The sequence below is a fragment of the Trichosurus vulpecula genome, chromosome 2 (genome assembly GCF_011100635.1).
Source record: "Trichosurus vulpecula isolate mTriVul1 chromosome 2, mTriVul1.pri, whole genome shotgun sequence".
NCBI lineage: Eukaryota > Metazoa > Chordata > Mammalia > Diprotodontia > Phalangeridae > Trichosurus > Trichosurus vulpecula.
Genome location: NC_050574.1, coordinates 225228090 through 225240432, shown reverse-complemented (window position 1 = coordinate 225240432; position 12343 = coordinate 225228090). Strand labels below are relative to the sequence as shown.

The following is a 12343-nucleotide window of genomic DNA, read 5'->3' as shown; positions in this document are numbered from 1 at the left end:
AGTCAGGAAAGCTTGGCTTTAGGGCCACTACTTTGAATTCCCTTTCCCCCTAAAGTGTCAACTTGTAACCTGTGTATCTCATGCCTAAATATTCTCTTTCTCTTACCCAGTGATCTGGTCATCTCATTCTTACTACAGTGTAAGTGACCGAGTTAATGTGACATTTTAGCCTAAGTCAGAGCCTTAAGACAAAAGGAATGAATCTGTTTATGTCAGCTCAAACACAAAGAGGCTAGCATGGGAAAAGCTTGTTGAGGCTCAGGAAGAACATCTCAGGGCCCCTAAAATTATATCATATAGGTGGAAACCTGGTCATTCATTTTGCGAGGTCAGTCCTTTTCAGGGCAGAAAAAGATTTTATTGTGAAACTGAATTGACAAACATCACTTCTAACATCCAGGTAGAAGAAACAGGAGCCCTGGCCTGTAAATCAAGTGTTTCTTAATTCTCTGAGAAAAGTTCCCTAGAAGAAATAAAAGAAAAACAATTTGACCTTTTAAATAATAGAAAACAACAAAGAAATCCCATCGAAGGTCTACTTGATAACTTTTGCATGCTTCATCTTTCTCTTCTTCCATCATGACAGTCCCACTCATCTTACAGCCCGGCCCAGTGTGCTGCCTTTGTTCATGATGTATGTGATGATGGCTTACCCTACCCTTTCCCAGATGGGATCCTGGATGTTATTCTCCTAGTCTTTGTGCTCTCTTCTATTCATCCTGACAGGTAAATGAAGAGTAAAGGGCAAAGCAAATACGTTAAAGCTTTTTTTTTTATCACTAGTGGTTTTCAGGAATATCAAAGTGAAATGACAATTCTTGAATTTATTATTTAGCAAGCTACATTATGTATAATGTGCCTCCTTTTAAATGCAGTCCCCCCCCCCTTTCAGAATTTTAGAAAGAAACTGGTCAAACTACTTCATTAGTGAGCTTTCTGTCACTGTCAAAATGAAGTGAACATATTCTGGCAAGACACATACCTATTAAAAGTGACAGTGCTTCAAGGAAATTACAAATTCAGAAACAGCCTAATAGGCTCCCGGGGGGTAGGGGGAAGATGAGCTTGGGAACAGCAAGTTGTTCTTGGAGATCAGAAACAAACATCCCTGATTTAGCATCCTACCAACGGTTCATAAAGAGAGACCACTCATCCACATGGATTCGCAAAGGTTGGTAGTTAGGCTTCTGGGGGAAAAAAAAGCAGCAGCCAACTGTGGATTGTTTGGACTTGTGAGATTAATCCATATGAGACCTAAGGTGCCTGTTGTTCCCATTAAAGAGTTTAGCTAAACTTCCTGGTGGCATGGTTTGGAAGAACAGTATTCTCTGTGAGGAAGAAAAAACCCTATAAGAACATGAGAATTTATTATTTAGTTCCCTTTGTCACATCTCACCATATTGGGAATGTCAAGGTAAGCATGTGGGAAGTTTCTCATGATTTGCAGGAAATAGAGACTGGCATTCTTGACAGATAACAGAGACAATATGCTTAGCTTGAATCACACTGGGTTTGGTGATGATCTTCATTTTCCAAGGAAGCTGGAGTTTCTGGTGTAGGAAGCTTGGTCCTTTCTTGCATAGTTCCATCCCTTCTTTCTTAACTTTTTCATCAGAGATAATCACTAGTAAAAGAACAGCAAGCTGAACTCAAAAACAGACTCCTGTGCAGACGTAAAAATCCTTAAGCTCTGGAGCAAGGGAACATTTATATGGATCTGCCAGCTTTTTAGCCCCTATGAAACTGCTATTTTATCAGTTTCTGTAGATTATTTCTTTCCATTAATCGACCTACATGGTGACTTTTTCCAGCTGTTGATTGGATGATACAATCTGTATTATTTTGCCTCCCAATATGAATAGTCAAAAGATGAAGTGGAAGGATAAGGAGGAAAATTTTCTGTTCCCTATATCAAGTAGAAAATGCTTGAATTCTAGATAAGAACCAAGAAAGGCTTGAAATTATTTTGGTCTAAATAATGATTTGGTTTGGATGTCAAAGAGCAGGTTTAAACAGATTTAACAGGAAAACTTTTTACAGTGAAGCACACTAATTTTTTTTTAAATCAGTTTCATTCAAGCATGATATTAACTTATTTTTGTCTTCCAGGGAGACTTTTTTTTTTAATGGTCATGGTCAGGGTCATTCAGGCCTCTGTGGGCAGACTTGGCCATAACAGAAGTGGATACCTGGTCATTTTAAAGACCTGGCTAATTCTACTGGATCAGCCAGGTGGCACAGTGGATACAGCATACAGGATACAGCCTGGAGTCAGGAAGACTCATTTCCCTGAGTTCAAATCTGGCCTCAGACACTTACTAGCATACAACTTGACCATGGGCAAGTCATTTAACCCTGTTTACCTCAGTTTCCTCATCTGTAAAACGAGCTGGAAAAGGAACGGAAAACCACTGCAGTATCTCTGCCAAGAAAACCACAAATAGGGTCATGGAGAGTGAATGACAACGAAATTCTACCAGGTCCTTAACCCTTAAGCCCAGAGAACTTACTGTAAAAGCACAGTAAGCCTTATGAGAAGAGCTTTTTACTCTGTCTTTAGTCCAGAGAGATCCAAAAGCAGAACAGCTGGGCTCAGGTACACTAGGAGACATGGAAACAAGGAAAATTAAATATTTCTTTCTCTTCTCCTAGAACCAATTCTGAGGCTTCATGGTTAACCAGAATGAAAAGGTATTCTGCTCATCTTTATTCACAGTCCTAGGTCTTGCTCAGTTCACTTCAGTTCAACAAACGGTTATTAAGTGCTTACTGTGTGCAAGACACTGGGGATACAGAGATGAAAATGTGGTACTCCTTGTACTCAGAGAGTTTACATTCTACCGGGCAAGTGGGTAAATTCAGAGGCACATCCAATAATTTCAAGGAGGAGACAGTGCAAATAAAGGGAAGGTCGGGAAGGCCTCTTGTAGGAGGTAATGCCTGAGCTGTGCTGCAAAGGGTACTTCCCTGCAAAGTTTGGAATCCACATTCACAGGTACTGGAGATTGAGGGAAGATTTGGAAAAATGAATAAATATTGGAGTGTTTGGCTGGACTTGTTTGGATTTGTTTGGTTTTCATTTTAGTTCTGCACGAGGTTTTTAATCAATAACTTCATGCATCATGTTTTTCTAACATATAACCTACTAAGAGTGAACTGGTGTTTCAAAATGTTAGGCATGTTTTTTCTGAAAACCAAAATTATCATTATCAGAGACTGTGGAAAAACATACAATTTGGAAATAGTCTATAACAGAAAAAGGCAACCCCAGAAAACCCTTTCCTTCTAACCTTACACATGCTAAAGTCCCGCCCTCCCACCACCCCTATGTGTTTAAAGAAAACAAAAACCACATAACTCTTCACTTAAAATCCATAAAACTCTTCACTTAACTCTGCTGTTCCAGCCATAGGTGTAGGCTATGCTGTTTCTTTTGTGCTTCGTAGTTAGTTTCTCAAGTGCAATATAGTTGAGCTCAACAACTCAGATGCAGATAATTCTTTAGTCTATATCTCCAATCCTGTCCTAACAATCTCTTTCCGGTCTTATAACTCCTGAACATCATCTGAAACTTAACCACAAATTGAATTCATTAACATACCAAGACAAGAATTTCAAATATGCAGGCCACATATTGGAAGTCGCCACTTGGGTACTCACAAAATTACAGAATTTTAGAATTGGAAAGTTACCTTAAGGGCCATCTAATTCAACTAATACCCAAAAAAGAAATCCCCACTCTAATATAAATGACAAGTGGTCTATCCAGCCTCTACTTAAAATAATTTTTATGAAGTCTTTGCTCTCCATCCTGAAATCAATTTGTAAAACTAGGGCCCATTAGTAAGAGCACCTTTGCTGATTTGAGAAACAGAATGTTGAAGATGGAAGATACCTTAGAGATGATCAAGGCTAGCCTCATCATTTTACAGGCACAGAGAATTTAAGCACCTTGCACATGGCCACACAGCAGTTAGCAGTACAGCTTGACTAGAACTTGAACATGTCTTCCAGTTTAGAAATCCTATCTATTATACATACATACGTGATATTGCAATTTTAATTGGTGGGGTGTCAGTTAAAGAGGAAGTAATATCTGTTAGGTAATTAACTTCCTAACTGTTTTGCTAAAGATAAGAATTCATGCCATTAAAAAAAAAACAGATAAGAGTATTTCATGGATTTGTCGACCCAGGACAAAGTAAACCAGGTAAACAATGGAATTCATTTCTAGTATTGAATGTCTCTTTAGTCCAAAAGTAAGCTTAAATCAAGATTTACTTGATTTTTAACCTTTCTTTGGGAATTTAGAATTTTCTTTTTTAGCATTGTGACAGTATATGAAAATTGCAACATCAATTTCACCAGTATTTTAAACTGGATAATGTTGTAATGATTTGCACGAGCATAGTATCCTAATTTTTCACAGGAGTCTAGGAGTCTGGGCCCCTGTGGCAAGGAAAGAGTCTTACTCTTTGCTTAACTTGGCCGTGCAAAGTATCAAAGAAGAGGAGTAGCATACAAGTAACTTGTTTGCCTCCCTTAGACCTGTTTTCAGTGGTACGGTAGTTGTGATGTTAGCCTACACCTCAGAACAAAATATTATTAATACATAGTGGAAATCAATCAGCAAACATGTCTTAAATATCTGCTATGTGCCAGGCACTATGCTAGGCCTGCAGATATAGAGCTGAAAGTGAAATAGTCATTGCCCTTTCTGAGTGTACATTCCTATGGAAAGAGCTGAGTAAAAATCAGAAAACTAGCATTCCAGGTCCAGCTCTGCCACTATATATCTGCCATATAACTTTGAACATCTATAAAATGGGTAGAATAATACCTTCCCCATTTGATTTAAAAGATTCTTCTGACAATTCCAAAGGACTCATGATGAAAAATGCTATCTTTCTCCAGAGAGAGAGCTGATGAGCTGAGTGAAGATTAAAGTATAATTTTCTTACTTTATTTTTCTTTCTCTTTTTGGCAACATGGTTAATATGGAAGAAGTATTTTATGATGTCACATGTATAAGTGGTATATTGCTTGCCGTCTTAATGGGTGGGGGAAGAGAGAGAAGAATTTGGAACTCAAAAAAATTTTTTAATGTTAAAAATAAATAATAATGTTTTTAAGAAAATAAAAAAAGAAAAATAACATTGTTTGAAAAATAAGGAAGTGATTATAGGGTACTCCTAGCACTGGATGCAGGACCAGAGGTTATTTGGCAACTCTGTTGCCTAAAGTCATTTCTGGGTCGTAGTTCAAGAGGAGAGAGGAGCACTTTCAGTCACAAGAGAGTGGAAGCTTGAGAGGCAGTATCACTTCTGGCCCCAAGGGATCAGGGACCCTGAGAAACAGTATCATTTCTGGGCCAAAGGAGGAGGGACCCTGAGAACAACATTGATTGTAAACCCAAGGGATCAGGGGCCCAGGACTAGAGTAATGACCAAGAGAGTAGTGACCACCCCTTTTCCCAGATTATACCATCTTGGAATCACTAAAAACTTCCAAATACTCATAACTAGCTCTGAAAATATCACTGCAAAGAAGCCTGAAGCTTGAGACAATGCCCTTCCACCTTCCCTCATTCCAGGAATAGAGCCCAACATTAACATAAAGTTCCACATCAAGAGATAGGATAGGAAAATGAGCAAACAACAACAAAAAAACCTGACCATAAAAAGCTACTGTGAAACGGAAGATCAAGACATAAACTCAGAAGATAACAATAAAGTAAAAAAACTACAAGCAAAGTCTCAAAGAAAAATGGGAACTGGAAATAAGCCAAATAAGAGGGGCAGCTAGGTAGCACCACCCCTGGAGTCAAGGAGACCTGAGTTCAAACTGGCCTCAGCCACTTACTAGCTGTGTGACTCTGAGAAAGTCACAAAGTCTATTGCCTCCCCCAAAAAATCAAGTAAGAGCAGTAGAGGAAAAATTAGGCAAAGAAATGAAAGCAAAAGAAGAAAACCATAAAAAGATATTTAATAGCCTGGAAAAAGAAGCGTGAAAAATACTGAAGAAAACAATACCTAAAAAAACAGAATTGGCCAAATGGAAAAAGAGGCACAAAACATCACTGAAGAAAATAATTCCTTAAAAATTAGGATTGGAGAAGTGGAAGCTAATGACTTCATGAGACATCAAGAAGCAATCAAAGTCAAAAGAATGAAAAAAAAAAGAAAATGTGAGATTTTCATAGGTAAAACACCTGACCTGGAAAACAGATCAAGGAGAGATAATTTAAGAATTATTAGATTACCTGAAAGCCATGATCAAAGAAAGAGCCTAGATGTCATATTTCAGGAAATTATCAAGGAAAACTACCCTCATATCCTAGAACCAGAAGGTAAAACAGAAATCAAAAGAATCCACTGATCACCTCCTGAAAGAGATCCCAAAACAAAAACTCCCAGGAATATTATAGCCAAATTCCAGATCTCTCAGATCAAAGAGAAAATACTTCCAGCAGCCAGAAAGAAACCATGTAAATACTGTGGAGCCACAGTAAGGATTACACAAGATTTAACAGCTACTATGTTAAATGAATAGAGGGCATGGAATATGATATTCTGGAAGGCAAAAAAGCTGAGATTACAACCAAGAATAACCTACCCAGGGGCAACTAGGTGGCACAGTGAGTAGAGCACTGGCCCTGAAATCAGGAGGACCTGAGTTCAAATGTGACCTCAGACACTTGACACACTTACTAGCTGTGTGACCTTGGGCAAGTCCCTTATCCCCAGTTGCCCTGCCTTCCCCCTGTTAAAAAAAAAAAAAGAATAACCTACCCAGCAAAACTGAGCATAATCCTTCAAAGGAAGAAATGGATATTTAATGAAATAGAGGAATTTCAAGCATTCCTGATGAAAAGACCAGAGCTGAGTAGAAAATTTTACTTTCAAATGCAAGACTCAAGAAAAGGATAAAAAGGTAAAAATGAAAGAGAAATCATAAGGGATTCAATAAGGTTAAACTGTTTACCTTTCTAAATGGTAAGATTATATATATATATATATATGTATGTATGTATGTATGTATGTATGTATGTATGTATATTCTAAGATTTATGGGAAGATATCTTCTAAGAATGATTTCATTATTAGGCCAGTTCGAAGAATTCTACATAGAAAGAGGGTAAAGGAGTGAGTTGATTATGTTCCAGAACTACTTGGTACTGGCTAAGAAATAGAGTCATGGATCAGTGGAATAGATTAGGTACACAATATACAATAGCAAATGAGCATAATAATCTAGTGTTTGATAAACACAAAGATCCAAATTTTGGGGGTAAGAATTCATCGTTTGACAAAAGTTGCTGGGAAAACCAGATAGCAGTTTGGCAAAAATTAGGCATACCAACATCTTATACCATATACCAGGATAGGGTCAGAATAGATAAATGATTTATACAAAGAGGGTGATATTACAAGTAAATTGGAGAAGCATGGGAAAATGTACCTGGCAGATCTATGGATAAGGGAAGAGTTAGTGACCAAACAAGAGATGGAGAGGATTACAGGAAGTGAAATAGGTAATTTTAATTACATTAAATTAAAAAGCTTTTGTACAAACAAAATAAATACAGCCAAAATTAGAAGGAAAACAGGAAATTAGGGAGAAAGCTTTACAACAAGTTTCTCAGATAATGGTTTTATTTCTCAAATATATAAGGAACTGAGCCAAATTTATAGAAACAAGCCATTCTCCAGTTGATAAATGGTTAAAGGATATGAATAGGCAGTTTTCAGAAGAAGAAATCAAAGTTATTGGTAGTCACATAAAAAGTGCTCTAACTCTCTACTGATTAGAGAAATGGCAAATTAAAATAACTGAGATACCCACTTTATATCTATCTGATTGTCTAACATGATGAAAGGAAAATGATAAATGTTGGAGGGGATGTGAGAAAAACTGGGATCTTAATGCACTATTAGTGGAGTTGTCAACTGGTCCAATCATTTTGGAGAACAAATTGGAGCTATGTCCAAAGGATTGTCAAAGTGTGCATACTCTCTGACCCAGCAATACCATTACTAGGTCTATATCCCAAAGAGGTCAAAGAAAAGGGAAAAGGACCTATTTGTACAAAAATATTTATAACAGCCGTTTTTGTGGTGGTAAAGAATTAGAAATTGAGGGGATACTCACCAATTGGGGAATGGCTGGCTAAGTTGTTGTACATGATTATGATGGAATGATGAGCAGGATGCTTTCAGAAAAACCTGGGAAAACTTATACGAACTCATGCAAACTGAAGTAAGCAGAGCCAGAAAAACATTGTACACACAGTAACAGCAGTATCGTAAGCATGATCGACTGTGAAAGATTAGCTACTGTGATCAAGACAATAATCTGAGACGGTCCAAAGGACCCATGATGAAAAATGCTATCCATCTTCTGAGAAATAACTGATTATTTCTGAATGCGAATTGAAGCGTACTTTTTAACATTATTTTTATTGTTTTGTTTGTGTTTTCTTTTGCAACATGGCCAGTATGGAAATATGTTTTGCATGACTTCACATGTATAATAGATATTGAATTGCTTGCTTTCTCAAGGAGGGGAGAAGGAGGGAAGGACAGAATCTAGAACTCAAAATTTTAAAAATAATTGTTTAAAAAATTTTTACATGTAATTGGGAAACATTAATGAAATAAAATAATTTTTTAAAGAAAATTATAAAACAGGAGCAATCACAAGCCGGCCTTGACTAATTGTCCAATGAATGGAATGTATAACAAATGCTACAGTACTTCTAAGGATTGAGACATCACCCTCAGGTAGTTAGAGGTTAGGGTTTGGCTAAGTGTAGAAGAGGAGGATAGCATTGTAAATGAGGGAAATGGAATAAGCAAAGGCACTAAAGAAGAGAATGTGAAAGGTGTATACTGGGTAGAGTGAGTAAACCAGGCTTGCTAGAAATGAGGTTTCACATTGGGGAGCACTGAAATTTAGGGTTAGAAAGATGTGCTGAGGTCAAATTGTGGATGACCTTGAATACCATGATAAGGAAATTAGGTTATATCTTGTTAATTAATAATGGGCACGTAAGTGGCACAGTGGATAGAGTACCAAACCTGAAGTCAGGAAGACTCATCTTGCTGAGTGTGAATCTGGCTTCAAGACACTGTTTAGCTGTGTGACCTTGGGCAAATCACTTAACCCTGTTTACCTCAGTTTCCTCATCTGTAAAATGAGCTAGAAAAAGAAATGACAAAAAGTGCTAGTATCTTTGCCAAGAAAATCCCAAATGGGATCACATGACTGAAACAACTGAACAATGACAACAAAACAACAAAAATTAATAATTATTGAGGAGGGAATCAATGTCCCAGTAACAGCATTTGTGAAGATTGGTGTGACCATAGCACGCAGGGTGGCTTAGCACAGGAAGAATATGGAATTAGAGATACTGTGTTAGAAGTTCTTTGTTGCTCCTATTCAAGCATGGAATGGTGAGGACCTAGGTAAAGGAAGTACCAGTGGAAGTGGAAAGAAGATAAATTCAGAGAAAGCATAAAGAAGGAAGAACCTATAGGATTTGGTGATCAGTTGGATATGGGACAGAAAGAAATATAGAGGAGATGACGACTTACAGCCTCTCTGGGCCTCAGCGTCCTAATATTTAGAATGAAGGAGTCAGACTAGATGGTCCCTAAAGTCCCTTCCAGCTCCAGATCTATGATCCTGGTCCCCCAAAATTTTGAGCTTTGGTGCTTGATGATACAGTCTGCCAACAACAATAAGGAAGTCATGGGTGGGCAGGGGAGTCATTTTGAAGGAAGATGGGCTTGGTTTGAATCCAAGGATTCTTAACCTTTTGTGTGTCATGGATCCCTTTGACTGGTGAAATCTGTGGACTTCTTAGAAGACTTTTTAAATGCATGAGGATTTTAAAGAAAGCCAATTATGTTGAAGTACACTGATCAAAATATGGGGGAAGAAACCAAAAGACCCCAAGTTCACAAATCCCATGGAAAGAACCCATTTTAGAAATTTTAGGTATGAGATAACAGTGGCATAGTTACATCCTCTACTTTGTAAGAGATTTTGCAAGCAGAAGCACCCTACAGTTTTCCTCTTTCCCTGCCCTGCAGCCAATTAATTTTGCTGTGGTTATTGGAAAATATCTATGTGATTTCTCACTGCAGCTTTGTTAAACATTCTGTAGAAACCTCTACGAAGCCACCAAATAACTCTGGTCACTTGGGTGGTCTCTTTAGACACTGTAGGCTTCTTTGTCGCCAGTTACATTTCCTTTGAACCTGGTTATTTCATATACATGAATCTTGCCTTCCTTCTTGGTAAAAGCACTTTTTGTTCTCATTCTTGATCATGTTTGTTGTTTATTTTCCTGTGGCCTTATAATGAGCTTGATGACAGGCTTTTCATAATTTTACTTCAAAAGATGAAGGTTCACCCTGGCAGAGAAAAAAAAAAGGTGAAATTGAATAGGGCATCATGCTTTGTCTTTAAAGGATGCAAGGCGTTGTAAACAGATTGTCCAAATTACTGAAACCTGGAGGAATGTTGTTATTTCGGGACCATGGAAGATATGATCTCACTCAACTTCGTTTCAAAAAAGGTATAACAAGATCCTGTTTGTTACCTTGGTGATTTTGCATATTTGTGTCTTAAAGAATATTTACCTTGATTTTACTCATTTGTATCTTCTGCGTTTCAAATAGGAATTTAAATTTCCCCTTTTCATAACTATCTTCTGTAGGATGCTGCTTGTCTGAAAACTTTTATGTTCGAGGAGATGGTACAAGGGCATATTTCTTTACAAAAGGTGAGAGTTACATACTAGAGGATACAATAGGTTGGAAAAAATAATCCTTAGTTTCTATTTGTGGGAAGAAAAATTCAAAAGCTATAGTATCAAATAAGTATCAAAATGTCAAATAATGGATTAAAGGTCACTTTCCAGTACTTCTAAAGGTTCTACTTAGGAGTTTAAATTGAAAGGTTAAAAAAAAGTATTTTAAAATCTTTTTTCCCAAGAGAAATTGACCTGCTGGCCCTATTATTTTAGGGTTAGAAAGATGTGTATTTTATCATAGTATCACCTGCCAAATGATGTGCCTCCCTCCACAGTGGGTGTTGTTAGCATGGAGCAAAAAAGAGTTGATGACAAGTGTAGAGCCAATCAAGTTTTATTCGTGTGAGTCCCATAGTAAACAACTTGTCCCTTACAAATTTTTCATTCTAAAGTACATTTTTGACAGTGATGAGTACTAAATGAGCCTTGTATTCAAGGACTTTCCCCAGTCTTATGTAAACACATTTACATTGTGGCACATTCAGGCCCTTTTACTAACAAGGGGAAACTCTGAAAAGGAACATCTGTTAAAACATCAAAAACAGTAACCGCTATAGTTCCTGTCCCTTCTCTGTGTGCCATAGCATACCTCCTTATTGTGTTGTATTAATGCAAAATAGAATGTGTTTTTCTTAAGGTTCCCATCCCCATTTGTATCCTAGAGGGGGTATTTTGTGAGAAGTTCTGTTAAAGGAGAAAAATCTGGATAGTTAACTGAAGCAGTGATGTGTGACTGTTTTCTTGTTCTTAATAGCTTGTCATACTTTTGCTTTTCATTTTTGTGTCACAGGGGAAGTCCACAATATGTTCCATCAGGCTGGGTTAGATGAAAAGCAGAACCTGGTTGACCGGCGTTTGCAAGTTAATAGGAAAGAAAAAGTGAAAATGCATCGAGTGTGGGTACAGGGCAAGTTTCAGAAACCATTGCATTCATTTCATCATAATGACCCTGACAATCTCATTCCTGGTGTTTCTGCTGGTTGAGAGCATACTTTCTCTCTGTATGAATCAAGATCACCCCATGCAAAGATCTCTTCAAAAATTATTCCTGAAAGAGCAATTAGAAGCTAGAACTGAATATCTATGTCTGGCTCTTTTATAATGGGTGAGGCCTTCCATTAGGCTTACACACATACACGTATTAGGTGATATGGAAGGACCCACTATATTTGACATTTTTTAAAAAATCAATAAATGTGAATTGCCTAAGCATGTTTGTTTTTGTTAACCCCTCATGTTTCTTTGAAAATGGTTAAAAAACAAAATACTACCCATTCAGCTTACTGCAGTAATTGAGATCACTTGAAAAAAAAACAATAGCCTGCCTATTTTAAAAAGTGGAGACAATCATCTGCTTTATTTATACCATTGGGTTCAGTAATCAGTTCACAAACATATTCTAGCTGTGCTCAGTTGTCATCTGTCACCAAATAGGCAGCATATCTGTTTCCAGGGAAATTCAGGAAAAGCCCAGGTTTTTGCTCAAGCTATTTTTTCTCTCCTAATTCAGAGACTATC

The 12343-nt window shown here is 37.4% G+C and overlaps 1 protein-coding gene across 4 annotated transcripts in view; it reads left to right on the top strand.

Annotated features, from left to right (window-relative positions):
• The window catches only part of METTL8 (methyltransferase like 8), a 122028-nt gene extending 110003 nt beyond the window's left edge, over nucleotides 1-12025 (top strand). For all 4 annotated transcript variants that reach the window (XM_036745129.1, XM_036745130.1, XM_036745128.1 and 1 more), the window contains 4 exons: nucleotides 587-726; nucleotides 10482-10588; nucleotides 10730-10795; nucleotides 11616-12025. In XM_036745129.1, the coding sequence (XP_036601024.1) occupies nucleotides 587-726; nucleotides 10482-10588; nucleotides 10730-10795; nucleotides 11616-11809 (507 nt within the window). In that variant the 3' untranslated portion in view covers nucleotides 11810-12025. The remainder of the gene's footprint in view (nucleotides 1-586; nucleotides 727-10481; nucleotides 10589-10729; nucleotides 10796-11615) is intronic.
• Nucleotides 12026-12343: the final 318 nt, after the last annotated feature.